Here is a 15,903-nt window from a genome sequence, read left to right on the forward strand (position 1 = left end):
TACCAAGGAATGTTTACTACATACAAGTTATTATTGTTAAGGGAAGGAAAAAAAAAAGCCTCCCTCACTGGTAGGAAGTATATTTGTTCCTAAGCTCTGGTCATAGGACATCCCTTTAAGAACCCTCCACCTCCCCACCCTCTCCTTCAGGAAGGAAACACACAAGTCCATGAAGCTGCTTGAATCACTTGCCCATTAGCCACATTATTGCTTGAATTTGCCTATTGAACACTGATAACCAAAATAACTCCAGGCTGACAATTGTTTGAGAATAACACATCCCTGCCCCCTTCCTACCCCATCCCTAACTTTAACAGATTTTGGCTGCTTAGGAAGCTGGAGCATGAAGAAGTGCCATGTATTGCTAGCAGATTCCAGAGGGGCTTCCATGAAATACACCTAACTCTGCAAACAGGGAAGGAAATGCCTTCTGCCAAACTTACACAAATAGATCAAGGTTCTCTTTAATCTGAAACACTCGAGAATCTGGTATTCTCCCTGTCATTGAATAAATCACAGAGAGCCATTAAGTGTCTTAGTGTGGTCATTAAACTGTCATGAGCACCAGTTCTAAATATTCTCTTAAACTCTCAAAGTGATTTTATTTTTAAAGCTATATATTCATTATATATAATCAGTATACATGACATGCAGCTATGTGTACAAGACCATGCACCTATGCAATTTTTTTTACACCACTGTATTATAAAACATTGCTCAAACAATATTTATGCTTTTTTTTTTTTTTTCTCCTTATCAAGGTAGATTTATGGCCTTTACACAAAAACATTGTGTAGGAACTTTTGGTTTGGTTTGGTTTTTAACTGAGACAGTTTAGCAAAATATAGATCTCAGTTAGATGATATATATTAATTATAGAAAAATAATGTAAAATCATGTAAAATATACTTGCAAGCGGACATCTAGTTATAAAAAGAGTGGCGAAGATTTTCCCAGTCTTAATTTTTTTTTTTTAACTAGAGAGCTGTCTTATTGATACCATACCACAAATTTCAATTGAAGAAGTAGGAGATGAGCAATAAAATAAAAATTAAATTTACTGCGCTATTGCCAGTTATCAAAACTAGTTGCCTTTCAGTGGAAAGCACCTATTTAATTTGTGAGGTTTTTTTTTCCCCCAGATCATATATACACAGTCATCAGGGTCTGCTTTAACTGAATCACAGAGTTGTAACATTGCTAACAGGCTTTCTGCAGCTGTTGGAAAAGTCAGGATCAGGTATTGAATATATGATATTTAATGTATGGTATAGTTTAAAATACAGTTTAAATCTTTTTTTTTCGTGCCATTCCACTTCACTAAAACCTCTTATCTGTCTTCCATTGAAATACTCCAACTACACATCCATTTAATCTGGAACTATAAGATTCTGACAGTTTAAAAATACTCCTGAAAACAATATGATCTTGCTCTTGAAGGATGTAGAAAATCTACTATAAAATGCAAGATACCTTTGCAGTTTGGTGGCTGGAGACTTGAAGTATGTCTGTCATTCTCAACAGCAGAGAATGATAGTTCCTGACAGAATAATAGTCAGGAAATGCAAGAAATACACCTTACCCAAAAACAGCAACTTTCTAGTATTCTAACAGTACTCTTGTTACATAAGAACTGATTTGGGCTGTTGGGGATTTTTGTTGTTGTTGTTGTTTTAAATGCCATAATAACAACAGTCAAAAGTGAAAAAAATCCATACTTCAATTCTGCAATTCTGATGTGTAAATGTCACCCAAGATTCTAAGGTCCTATATTACTATGATGTTTTTAATGCATATTAGAAAAAAGTAGCATTTTCAGGTAAGATTACTTACAATAAACATTTAAACCATTAGAGTTTTTTTCTTTTTTGTATTTTAAATTTGAGATTACACAAACAAATTAGTTAAATAGATCATGACTTCACAAGATCATAAAATGTGCCAAAAATATTTAACCTACCATTTTCTTTAAACAATAGACAAATTATTCATTCCTGAAAAATGTCCTCTGCATTATTTAGTGCTTTTTGTTAAAGAGAATCAGAAGATCAATTTGGGCAGTTAAAAACTTTGGCATTTCAACTTTTACTTAAATAAAGGTTCTTGCTTCACACAAACATACATATATGTACACAAACATCAACTATGTTAAAAAAGTCTGGAGATATTAAAATACTTGATCATCAGCAAACTACAGAAGGGCTATCATGGAGTCAGCACCAGGTGAAAGTGTAAATATCAGTGGTTGCACAACCCAGGCTTTGAACTCTTCTACCATTTGTATCATCTAAAAGAAAAAGGAAAAACAGAATTAAATTGCCCTACTTAGGGTAACACATACTACTCTAAACATCTGAATATCAATTTCAAGGGCAGTATCCCTGCATATAAAATTATATACAAGTACAGTCCCAGAGGAATCAATGATTTACCATGTGTAAATCTAGGCAAAAAAGATGCTCTAATAAAGCTGAAATCAAAAGTCCTATGCAAATCTTCCTTAATCTCATTTCTGTCACCACATCTGGACAGACTGACATGCTGGGTTATTTTCTGCACTTATTCCATCTGTATTATGGAGAGGATTTAAATTTTTCAAGTCTCATAATGCAACACCTTTCAAAGGTGTTAAGATCTTGGCTTAGAAAGCTGCTGCATACAGCAGGCTTGAACACACTGGTATTTAAAATTCCTGCTGAAGCTAAGTGGGCTCTGTACCAAAATAAGAGACAATTTATAAAGTGACAGATTAATACTTTCATCCTGTAAACCCTTACAGTTGTAATTCTTCAAAATATTATCACTAATTCTATCTCTTGACATACTCTAAAATATTTTAAAATAGAATAGAATCTTTAGAATATTATAAAATAACCACCAGCTCATCTTTAAAGAAATGCAATAGTATTTGCAAAGAGAATCCTAAGATTTAATATCTAAAAGCGAAGTCTAAGAAACACTAAAGGAGTCAAATAGCAATGTTAATTCAACCCCTCTGTCACATTCTGTGTACTTGGTCACACTGTATATTTTTTCCTTGAAAGCACCTGTGATAATTGCAGATTTTATAATTGAAATGTTAAAAACTTCATGTTAAAAATTCTAGTTACAAATACAGCAACTTAGCACATAAAATTTTAAAATATATTATCCTCGTTGTGACCAGAGGGGGGAAAAGTTCCAGTAGCTTCATTTCTCTTGATTGTCCTGCTCATAAACTCACATGTGTTTTTGCTTTCTTTAAAAACTTACCCTGCTTTACAGGTGCAATGTGTCACCAATTAGTAATGCCTTAAATTTGAGAGCAGGAGAGGGGCTCTGGGTTCTGTTAACTGTGGGCTTTATAGATGGAGATACTCTTGAAAGAGCTTAGTTCAGCTTCCGAGCTCTTGACTGATTTTAAGGAGATGTATGAGTATGAGAACCGTTTAAAAACCTTCACAAAGTGGCCTTTCCAAGAGAACTGCAAGTGCACTCCGGAGAATGTAAGTCTGAAAAATGGTTATTTTTCCTATGCTTTATTTTTTATATACTGTGCCTAAATGTGGAGTCACTGTTAAGTATGTTCATGCTCAAGAAGAGCCCATTAAAGTTGATGAAGATGAAAAGTTAAATACTCCAACTTTGCTCTGTTTACTCCTCAGAAATACTGTAGTAGGATGACTGGCTTTTCTGTGTTCAGTCTACTAGTCCAGCTGCAGAACTTAATATAGTTACTTTTTTTTGATCTTGTCACTGAAAAGTTGATTTCTAGAATTATGTAGTCTTTCTGATTGCAAATTTCTATTCATGGCAAAGCAGCCTACATTAGACTGGAAAAGTACACATCCAGCAGGAAGGATGAGGTAGCAGAATGATGGCTACTTAGAATTCAAAAATGAAAAATATATGAACTTTAGAAAACTTAATGTTTCTGTCCCCGCAGGCTTTGCCTTGAGCATTAAAAAAAAAAAAATAAAAATTAAAAAAATCTACCTGACTTCTAATTAGGCACACACATGAAACCTTCAAGCTGGATCTCAGATGAGTCATACTTCAGGAGTTATCTGAGAAGGTTTGGATAACTGAAATAAACTTAATTTTTAGTGTTCTGATCAGACATGATTCTAGAGTGACAGGAAAACATAGAAGTCCAAGATGTAGCATTTTACTCACATAATTTATATATAAAGGTTCTCTATGTCCAAGACATTTTTTTCTCTGAAAATATTCTCTAAAGTCTTAACTATGGCAGATCTCATGCACTGCTACAGAAATACCTGTGTATCATGGCATTTACTGGTTGTTATCTTGTACAACAAAGCTATTCCAGTTGCCTGCAGATAGCACAGCTATGCAGAAATCTTCTCACTACTTGTAGCCTATTCCTTGTTCCTTTACTAATCACTTATTTACCTGCTTGCAGTCCTCACACTTAAAATTTCTTTTTCAGCCTGATCTGTGCTGATAGACATTGTGAGGAAAGGTGTTGTTTGCAAGCTCTTCAGAATTAAGTCTGCTCGTGTAAACACGAGCAAATGTGTGGGATCAGGCTGTAAACTTCTAAACTGTCCCTTGCAGATGGCAAAGGCGGGATTCATCCACTGTCCAAATGTAAATGAACCAGATGTGGCAAAGTGTTTCTTTTGCTTGTTAGAACTGGAAGGCTGGGAGCGAAATGATGATCCATGGTAAGCACAGATGCAACAAAATTCTTGAAGTATTTCTCCAAACTTCTTTGACAATATTCCCTTAGTCATTATAAAGTTACCAATTTCCTCCGTGACAGTTCACAAAACTGAAGTTTATCTTACCTGATAACCTTGAAATAGTTCAAATAGCTTTTGTCTGAGATCCACTAGATCTATTTCTTGTGTTTTCTGTATGATACTTGTTCTGCTGATAGACAGTAGAAGTACTGAAGAGACCTGTCACTTCAGATCTTCATCTCTTGAAACGTAACTTTTATGGGTTCAATATATGTTCTTATTCTGGGTTTTTTTTGCAGGGAGGAACACACCAAACGTCACACCTGTGACTTTTTATCTCTTCCTAAGAACTTTGAAGACCTTACAGTGGAGGAGTACTACATGCTGGAGATGACACGGCTGAGAACATTCATTGTAAGTGTTAACCAAATAATCTTCGTATAAGATTCAAAGCGAGAATGTAAACAAGAACCTCTATCTCTAAGATTTCCAAGTGTCAGCCAGGAGTGATGGTATAAGGTTAGAACATGACTTATACTGAAGTAATGATTTACATGCATTATTGGCTAAGAAATCTGCACCCAGACACTTCTCAGTGTAGTCTATTGTCTGGCTTTTGAATGCAAACCTGTTTCCTTTAGAGAAAACCAGCAACTTATTACAGCAGAAAAAAATATATTGGGTACAATAACCAATCCAGGAAGCTCAACAATGAGCAGCTCTATCATCTTCAGGAGGGATGAACAACACATGTGAAAAGACAAAATTTGACCAGATCATTGCTTCACATGTCCAGTTTTACATATAAATCAGCCTAATTAATCTTTCAAACTTTAAAGCCCATCTCAAATGTTTTACAGTTCACCAGTTTTACTCCTTCTCGATCCTGGGGTTTCATGCCACAGTGCTGGCATGTAAAAAAGCACACAAAACTGAGCTGCTCTGTTAATCAAGATCAGCTGATCTTTGATATATGAGCCCTACTCCCATGGATACTAAGAATCAAGTGACCCGAGCTCCCTGATAAGTTGCAGTAAAGGTTCTGCATCTTACTTCTCAGTGGGTTTGCACAAATAAGGTCTTTGCTTTGCTAATAATATTCTGTATTAAATACATACCTGGTGAACATTGTGGTGGGGGGTTAAGTATTTAAGGTCCCTATGCAACTGATTAAAATACATAAGAATAGGATCACATGGTGCAGTGGGAGCTTAAAAGGTGTATTAAGAGTGAGACACTGATGTTATCCAGCCTGAACTGTGAATGATTTAGAGCAGTGTTTCAAGGTACAAAAAGGATCTTGGTCATAATATTACTTTATTTCTAAGTAGAGTATATAGAAAACTTGAAGCAGCAGCTTCAAGTGGGAACACTTTGTGCCCAAGAATCCTGTCACCAATAGCTTGGAGGGCAATCCACTAGGCCTGTTTGCCCTCTTGAAGCACTGATGTCCTAATATGCCCTGAGGAGTGAGATCATGCCTTTTCACACAGAAGATCAAAGTTAAGTCTCCCTCCCTGATGTGATGTAAAATGCAGCTAAACAGTAGGGTCACATTTTACTTTAAAAGAAAAAGGTATACTATACATAGCCAGAAGTGGTCACTGAACTCAGCCCTACTGGCAAGCCTGGTGAAGGAGTTTCTGAATCAAATGGGGGGGGTGCATATGACACACTTGCCAGACTGCTCTGCACCATTCCAACAGCCACAGACAAAAGCAGACTTCTAAGCTAGAATTTGTGGCAGATCAGTGGGGTTTTGAGGATCTAAGATTTGAATCTAGTTGAACTGGACAGTTAAATTTCTCAGTTGAAAGTCTCAATTTTTGCTTTGCTTTAAGTGCAAAATTGGCAGATGGATAATAAACTCTTTTGAAGAAGAAGTTGCCACAAGTAGGAAGCGTCTTGTGGATTACTTTGTCTCCAAGCATCAGTACACACCACCACTGCCACTGCCTCTCAGTGATGATCCATCCACTCAGCACTCAGAAGGCTCACACTGCCAGTCAAAATAAGACCAGGAGAAGTGTCAAGTCCAATTCTAGAAGTTTCTCTTCTTTATGTGGTACAGTCATATCTTTATCTGAGTATGAATATAAAGGAGGAAATGTATGTAGAGAATTCCCTTCATAGGGTCTCTGGAACAGAGTTCAAAGCTGTTTATACTAACTCCTGTCTTTCATAGTATGCTTTGGTTTTATGCTTAAGTGTGGACTAATAGTAGTCCCACTAACCTGTGAATATGTGAAAAATGTCTAAGCAAATACTTATATTATTGTGGGTTTTAGCAGACTGATTTTTTTTTTGAATAAAGATTCATAACTCTGAGTACCTTTTGTGATATCTGTTAAAGGCTTATACCAAGACATACTCAAATCAGAACAGTTCTGCTTCACAACACTTCCCATAGAACCAAGTGGATCCCTCTGCTTTAAGTACCTACTTAAAGCAGTCCTGCTTACTGTTAAATTATCTTTTGAGATTCGACAAAATTGTCACAGATAGTGACATCCAGCAGAAATAGCAGGTGTACTGAATAAGGGAAGACACAGGGTTTGTAAGACAGTCACAAGGAAGAGCTCTGGGGATTTTGGTGTGTACATTGAAACTTAACAAAAGCTAAAGGCCTACTATTCTGTTTTGAAAAGTTTTTCTTGTTATAATTTCAAACTCGCTGGGGTTTTTTTGAAATCTTATTAATTCCTGTTTTCCTTTATGAGGGGCTATTGTAGAATGGTTGTAGACAACACAGTTGAAATACATACATGCAAATACTTTTGATTTTTAAGATGGACAGACCTTTTTCAATAAGGTGAAAGTTTCATATATAGTTTGTCATGTCTTAGGTGATGAACAATAAGCATCCTTTGGAACTCCCCCAACTTGTCTTGCCACTCTGTAGGAAAATCCTAAATACTGGGGATCTTAAAAACATGTTTTTCAATGTTCTTTAAAGCATTTGTGAATTACCTGTAGTGAGAGTAAATTATCTTTTAACTTGACACATCATTCCATGAAGTGTTTTCAGTTACAGCAATGAGGCTGGCATGCTTAAATCTTTTTTTTTTTAAAAAAAAAACAACTTCAATTATAGGTTTATCTAAGAAACTTCTCTTAGAGAACTTAGAGTAATTTTTAAGTCTTCAAACAATAATAACTCAAAAGTTCTGCTCTAGGAAGTGAAGAAATGTTGTGGGGGAAACCTGACTATGCATTTACCTCCCTCTTTCTGTTAGAACTCTATTCTAGTGTCAATCACATCACAGTATTACATGGTAACTACAAGTTGAGTTGCAGCTGAATGCAGAAAATGATGGCAGGAAATCAAGAATCAGAAAATTCAAGTCCAACAATGCACTGGAGAACTTGGTTTGTAAATGGCCTGTGAACAATCCAGCTGTTACATTGTTATTGCAATTGTCAGATTGGGAACAGCAGTTGTTGTGTGGCATTATTAGCCTGCAGTACAGTTCCACCTAGGTATACCTTTCTGGAAACTGGTACTGCAGCTCTGCTGGTGAGCTTTTTGGGCTTGCCTATAGAGAGCTGGGCACAGAGCTATGCAGACAGACTTCATTCTGAGTAATTTTGATTTAACAAGTCATGAAGGAGCTCATGTTCTGCCTAGCATCCTCCTCCCCCAATTTCTAGGCATTTAGTTTCAGGTTCAAATCCAAAATGCTGCATTCTTTTTATTTTAATATATGGGGGTAAATAGGTACCTCAGACTTACATCTGTAACAGCTGTTGAAGAGTTTAGCTAAAAATTTGCAAGCTTTATAGAAAACAGGGTGAATTAGGAAGCACTGAGGAGTGAATCAGGAAACCCTGAGGAGTGAAGGTTGCACTGAAGTGCAAAGTTGTGTTGTGCCACTGTGCCAAAAACTGTGCATTTCTCCATGAGAAGAGATGGAGCAGTGGCTTTGGGATTAAGTCAGCCAGGCTGCGGAGAACTGAGTGGCAGTCCCTTCTTTGAGATATGCAGTACAACTTTAAATAAAACAACAGAATCTTCAAAGTAGGGAGTTGAAGTCAGGACTCCCCTCCTTTTTGAAGTAACTGTCTTACAAGAAGAGAAGGATATGTGTTCCTTTGAAAAACATTCATATTCATTATATGGCTGATGATGATAAAGTGGCTCAAGTAGCACTGATTTTGTGCCCTCTCTCAGACATGCAACCATCCATGAAACTGCCCTTTATTTGAATTTGTGCATCACTCACAAGACAGGAAAATGAGCTGGTTGCATATTACTGGAGAGAAACTATACCAGTATAAAAAAAAAAATAATTCAACTGTGAAAAAGGCATCTTCCCCGAGACCTGTTAACTAGCATTTCTGAAAATCCTAGTATATCCATGTGAAAATGGTAGTATTGAAGCTAGATATGTAGTGAAAATGCTTTCACATAGCAAAAGGCAAAGCAAATCTTCTACATCAGGAAGGTCTAGTTCTTAGCTTCAGTGTTACTGTTTATATTAGAGTCTTTATTGGTTAACTGGTTACAGGATTCTATAGATCTTATTGAATGGCACTTCAATGAAGGACTTTCTATTAACTTCATTTTATCTGTGTGACACATCTCAATTCCTTACTTCTGAAAGTCAGCACCTATCACTTATTTTAGGCATTGCTTAAAAAAAGCTATAATCCCAGGATGCATAATAAAGTAGTTCCCTCCCTCAAGCTCTTTCAAATGCCATCATTCTTCTGTTCATTTTCCAAGTGACTAGTTCCCAAAGAAGAACTAAAGCCCTCAGCTTGCTGTATCTTTTTTGTAAATGCCCAAAGAAAGCTTTATCTTGGCTATTTGCCCATTTCCTGCAATCTGGTCAAGTAAGGAGCTACAACTGCTTAGTGCCTTTAATGTGTCTCATTGCAGACTTATGAGTATTTCCAACCAAAAATCCATTCTATTCTCTCTGCGTACTTTAAACCCAATTTTTTAAACAGAAAAATTTCTAAAGCCTTGATATTTACAATGAATAAAACACACAATATTTTTTTAAAGGGTGTAAGAAGTCCTGGGTCATTTGGCTGAATACTGGTGATAAATTTTCATCATTTAACAGTAATAAAAGGGTTGAATGAATTAGCAAGAGTAGACAGTATTATCTGAACATGCAGAGTGGTTATGGTCAGATATGGTACAAGTAGGAAAGAAGGATAACTTTTTCAATTATTTGTTCAGGAGGTATGTGCATGATGAACACTTTGCATGTCAAGAAAGCTGAAGGGGGGAATGTTATAAAAATTAAAAAAGCAATTAATAGTAAGATTAAATATGAAGAAAGTGCCCAAATGAAGAGTAAAATTAATCCAAACATCTTAGATATTAAGGAAATAGCGATGAAGTTTGATAAAGTCATCGATGACTGTATCAGGTCACTGTGAGAATAGGGAGTCACAGGTCTCCTGAATCCCATTCTAATTTCTCTACATGGCAAAACCTGGTTTTTCTACTCTTATCCAGGAAAGTAGCATGCTACATAATAAAATACAAAGGCATCCTAAAAGCATGGTAAACAAATGTATAGACTGACAAAGCACAGTGGTTGCTTGAAGTTCAGCAGATTTCCCTATCACCTTAGCACTCCAGGTTTTGTTATCTTTTTTCCATCCAAATCCAATCCAAGCCATGACTTGCCATTCAGAATCCACAAACTAGCAATGATCTACTACTACACACCATTCATGTATGTAAGAACATACCATGTGAAAGGACAGCACTTTCTTTTCGCAGAATCAATATTTTCAGTGAGTTAATCAGCTCATGAATGCAAGCAAACAGGACTGTTAACATACCAAGCTGTCAGATACCAACTTCCATCCATCCTTCAGTCGTGTAAAATCCTTACGAATATTTGTGGAGCCTGGAAAATCTTCTAGTTGACAAATTTCATCCCATGATTTTGGAGGAAGCAGGGTACATGGATTAGGAAACAGATTGTCCAAACATATGCCTCAAGTCAACAGAAATTTCCATTCATTCTCATTAAAGCAAAGTTGAAAATACTGCTCTCAGGACTAAATAAATAAAATCTAATGGGTTTAGTACATTATATAGTAAATCAAAACATTTATCTGAATTCTTGCATTAGTTCAGAAAGCTTCTAAACAACTACTAAAAGCTTATTTCTAAAGTATTCAGTGTCTGGTTTTTAGTTAAACATGAATTTAAAGAATCAAAAAACCTAATACAAGAACCAATTTAAAGAGTCATCTGCGTTCCTGACTTGGGAAATGAACAGTTTTAACCAATGAGATTTTTAGGCCAATTCTTGAAATCTAAAAATGTTGAAGGAAAAAAACTGGATGTATTTCAGGAAACCAAGCATTTTTCAACGTGTTCCTATAATGCATGTCGAAATATGAAAAAGAAATATCAGCTTATTAAATCTCTCCTTCTTCTCTATAAGTTTCTTTAGTGGCTTGAATTTTTTAATCAGGTCCCTGGGAACGGGAGAATGGTGTCCCACAATTATTATTGTCAACTCTTGAAATAAATGTATTCTCCAATATAAAAATTTCAAAAGTTTCTAAAATTTTAAATCTTTCTATATTACACCAAAAGGAACAACTCCAAGCAACTGTAAGTACTGTTTTGGTTTAAATGATGCTTATGGAAAAAAATGTTTAGAAAAATTTTTATCATCTAGCTCAATTTTGCCATACCTGTTAGTTATGTATTTATTTTATTCTACAGAATCCTTTTCTATGCTTATAATTGCTTATTAAAATTAAAATAAAACAAAAAAAAATTAGGCATAAGTACTATAGTTATATATAAACTAATTTTTCTATTCTTATCCTGCATGTTCCTATTATTGACAGTTTGTATATTTCGTTTGATATATGTCATATCAAACTGCAAATTATTTTTAATTACTGACCAATCTTACATATGTCAGGAGATTCACTGTTAGACAAACAGAGAAGAGCAGCTTGTCCTTCTCAAAGAGGGAACAACAGACATTGACATAAAGCAAGTAGACAAAATGATCCTTGAGAATCTTCAGCCTACAGGTGTCAGAAAAAAAACAACCTTCCATTAATATCACTTTAAAGAGTGTGCACTCTGGAGACCTATTACAAATCATTTAGATCTCCTTTTTTCTAATAAACTCTCTGGTCAGTTACCCCAAAGCAATCATTAAATGCATGTACCATTTTGTGAGCAAAATAATGTAAAATAAGCCATTTAAGTGCAGTTACATCTTAGTAGTACATGACTTTCAGAGGAAGTGAGGGTTCCCTCTTGAGAGGGACAGAAAAGAGCAGCAATTTTAAAATTCGTTATGAATGCCAGGGCCAAAATCAAAAGTCCATCTCCAAAGGTAACCTGAAATATGTTTCCCACTCTACAGAGTATTTTTCTTAATATGCTATAATACAAATATATTCAAAGCAAGAGGCCATCTGTTTTTTTATAAACGTTTAAGTTTGAATACCTTGAATACCTCAGTAAAAATAAGGAGAAGTGTAAGAATTTGCACAACTACTTCAAATACTTTTTTCAAGGTAGGAACAAAGATGTGGAGAAGTGCTATGCCTTTTTCCCAGTTACCAAGGTCACCAATCCCTTTGCAGAGAGCTACTCAGAGGACTATTCCTGTATTTCAGGCATGGTGATAATTCTGAAACCTAAATGTGATTTATAATAGCTAAAAAGGGGAAAGCTTTTCACAGAAAATCGAGAACAAGAGCACGTTATGTTGTTTGAACTGTGTCTCCTTCTCAGTCTTGTGTACAATCTATTTTTTTCTTCCATTCAGCTAACAAGAAACAGATCATTTTTAATATATAAATACTCCTGGTTTTTTATTAGCATTAAGTCCTTTCAAAGTTACTGGTTCCTCATCTGTTAAATGGATATACATACTATTTATGCACAAAATACTGACACATGCACACTGTCCCACTGACTGTGGGACAAAGTGTAAACTTTTTTCAAGTTACAGAAGTAACGTGGTTTCCATGAGACAAGAATGATTAAAAGAAGAAATCTCAGCACAAAGCCTGTTGTAAAACAAGTCTGACTAGTGAAGATAGCCTAAGACAAAAAGTCTTATGTGAATCATTAATTCACAGAGAATTTTCTGTGAGGCTGTGTGGGCAAAATTATCAAAATGGGCTTACACCAATCATTCCCCGGGAATGCATATTGTTCAGCTGGGATTGAGGTCCTGTATGTTCATATTTCTGCTGACAGAAAGGGTCTGAATCAAAATGAGATGATTTTATTTATTGCTTACTTTAATTTAGGCACATAGGCATACAGGGGTTTTTTGAGATACAAAATAGTAAGATTTAAAGTCAAAGAGCTAAGTTTATAAAACACAGATTGCCCTCTTGGTAAAAGCTATCTCAAAGGTGCGTTCAAATATGATACCACAATATTAAGATCTGACTTAAATGATTACTAGCAGTATCTTTAATTTAACAGTTATGCTAAACTTGGATTGCCCAGACTTTGCACCTGACCCTAACTATACTACAGGTAAAAAAGCTTATGTAAATTTTGCATTTGAGGTGATTATTATGTTAAGTCTGGTAAATACTGTCATAATAAAAGGTGACTAAATAACATCAGGAGATCCAGACTGGGAAAGATGATAAAATTAATTAATTAATAAATTCCTGACTGTATGAAAGAATGACAGTATTGCAAGGTGGAGGATTTGATATAAGAAACATCAACACTTTTAAGATGATACCGGTTATCCAGCAGTGAAAAAAAAAGTGTTGGCAAGGAATGAGGAATGAACAAACGCCAGAAACTCTTCCCTGGTTTTAGCCAAGGAACCATTTTAAAATTAAAACATTGTTTTAACATTGTTAACATTGTTTTAACAAGTTGCACATTTATTTTCAAAATTCTCACCTTAACAGATGTTTCAGGAAGAGAATGTGGATTTCCCAGCTTAGTTGTAATATAAAGTGGAATTCAGGAGCACACTCAATAGTGGATTCTCCAAGGCAAAGGCTTCTTGACTACTTAAATGTCTGAGTAAAAGTGGCTTTAGGATAGGATCAAGTTCTTCTCCAATATTTTCCAGTAGCACTTCAAAATAACATAAGAATTAGTAGGACTTTCTTGGCTTTTATATTACTTATTGATTGTTCTTTACAAAACATATGAATAATGTGTATTTACAGTGTGCAAACAATAAAAATATTAACTAAGCAATATCTAGAGATAAGGAGAGTATTCAGGTGATTGAAAAATTAATCAAAGAAATGTACTTTTAATTTCTTTCTGTAATATGATATAAATTTGCAAGAAAGCAACTAAAATGCTATCACTGTTACTGCTGCCAATGGCTTAGAACAGTAGTTTAGGGCTACCATTTCTAAAAAGCAAAATAACAGCAAACTAAATGCCACAGAAATCATTTTGGGTGACTAAGTCTGCTTCAGTTTTCACCATAAGCATATGAGAATGTCAAAATCAAGAAGGAAATAATGGAAAATAAACAATCCATCTCTACTTGAAGTCCAGTTGGCCTTTGAAAAATAGGTTGAATGTGTTTCATTACTTTATTTCTCTTTGAGGTACTAGGAGTACTTGCAATAAAGATGCTACAGAGAACATGAGAAGCATTAATGGTCACAGCCTAGCAATCTGGTATTTATACTCTTGAAAAGAAAAAATAACATTACTTTCTAGAAATAATATTATTCCAACCTGAAAACAAAGAAATGGCAATTCTCATAAAGCAATAAAAACATATAAATTAAACTGAGTATTATATTGTGCTAAGAAGTATCTTATAACCTGAGGTGAGGGCTTCAATTACTATAGTACTCATTTCATTCAAAAGAAGGGGGGAAAAATCTGTTTTCCTTAACTATAACATTTGATACTCACCAGTTTCATTTTTTAGCTAATTGTGCCCCCTCCAGGTCCTTCTGTAATTTACACTTTGAGTCATTAACCCTCCAGGGTTGCCAAACTGAATCAGTTTTCCAGTGTTGTAATAAACTGAGGGTCACTGAGTTTGATTATAAGCAAACTATTGGCTTTCTCCATATCCTTTATTCATTTATTCTAAGGATCTATCATCAGAGGGCATTTTCTTGCATTGCTGAAGGGAAAAATACAAACTTTCAAAATTGAAATGTAAGCTCTTCAAATGTTTACCTCAAAGTACTTCTTAAGGCAATTTATTCCTTTTTGTCATTACAACAAAAGTGTGTCAGTGTGAAATCATAGTAGGCACATATTCATGTGCCCATTCCCATAATCCTTGATGAATTTAAGAGGAGGTAGATGAATCCTTAAGTTCTTTGTTTACCAAACCCAATCTTCCTCCTTCAAAGACTGTAGTTAGAATAACAGTTACTTCCTAGAGAGTTTAGTCACATTTAATTTTATAACTTTCAAAATAATAATATCACTCTTAAGTTTTGAAACTTTGAACAGCTTTAATACAGTCATATGCATTCAGTGAGCATTTTCAAGTGAAAACAAATGGAATTTTCCACTAATGAAAATGGATATTGTGAAATAAAGAGGGCACAGATTTAGGAGAGGAAGTTTTGGAAGAGAAATGCACCATGAGTGGCAGTAGCCTGAAATTATACACAGGATACTACAGAGGTTCCTTCTCCATTATGGATCAGAACCTGTACGTGGGAGTGACCTTTCACCAGCTGAAGGAGGATGGATTTCTTCTCCCTTGTAGAATGATTTAGGAAAACAGGTCGTCTGACAGGGATCCTGTCCATCTTACCCACTATGGAAGAAAGCTTTCATGGGTAAAATGCATGGAGAGATTCAGGAAATACATTTGTAATCTACCAGGACAGCAGGATATCAAAGCAGAAATGAAGAAAGTTAAAGTGTGGGCTTTGTAAAGTTACAAGTATTTTGAATAATTTGATACACACAGATAAGGGAAACTGTGGTAACACAGTAGTTCTAGAGAAGCAAACAGGGCATTTGAAACCTGAGTGTCTGTCACATGAGGCAGTAGCATCAGCAGTACTAGAAAGAAAATCTCACGGTAGGTAACAGTGTTCACCAGTGGATCAAAAGTGTACTGAAAGAATTGCTGGATTTCTAGGTGGTTCAGTCACTTATGAGGACCCAAAGGGAGACCCAAGGGATATATGGCCAGGTGATTTTAAGCATAGGATGATACAAGGCAATGCAGCAATTGCAAACTGTAAACTGAACATATTAAACTTACGTGTTAAGCAGAGTCTAAAA

At 35.3% G+C, this 15,903-nt stretch overlaps 2 protein-coding genes across 5 annotated transcripts in view; one reads left to right on the top strand and one right to left on the bottom strand.

The window, feature by feature from the left end:
* The window catches only part of HECW2 (HECT, C2 and WW domain containing E3 ubiquitin protein ligase 2), a 452,691-nt gene that overhangs the window by 227,233 nt on the left and 209,555 nt on the right, over positions 1–15,903 (bottom strand). The gene's annotated exons all lie outside the window — the stretch shown is intronic.
* LOC135417008 (baculoviral IAP repeat-containing protein 5.1-like) overlaps positions 1–15,903 on the top strand; it is a 33,113-nt gene that overhangs the window by 1,199 nt on the left and 16,011 nt on the right. For 2 of the 4 annotated variants that reach the window (XM_064660499.1, XM_064660498.1), the window contains exons 1-3: positions 6–3,485; positions 4,561–4,670; positions 4,988–5,102. In XM_064660499.1, coding sequence (XP_064516569.1) covers positions 3,348–3,485; positions 4,561–4,670; positions 4,988–5,102 — 363 coding nt within the window. In that variant the 5' untranslated portion in view covers positions 6–3,347. Of the gene's footprint in view, positions 1–5; positions 3,486–4,560; positions 4,671–4,987; positions 5,103–6,529; positions 7,751–15,903 lie in introns of those variants that run through there. The other 2 variants (XM_064660500.1, XM_064660501.1) reach the window with 2 other exon arrangements.

The sequence above is a fragment of the Pseudopipra pipra genome, chromosome 7, assembly GCF_036250125.1.
Source record: "Pseudopipra pipra isolate bDixPip1 chromosome 7, bDixPip1.hap1, whole genome shotgun sequence".
Classification (NCBI taxonomy): domain Eukaryota; kingdom Metazoa; phylum Chordata; class Aves; order Passeriformes; family Pipridae; genus Pseudopipra; species Pseudopipra pipra.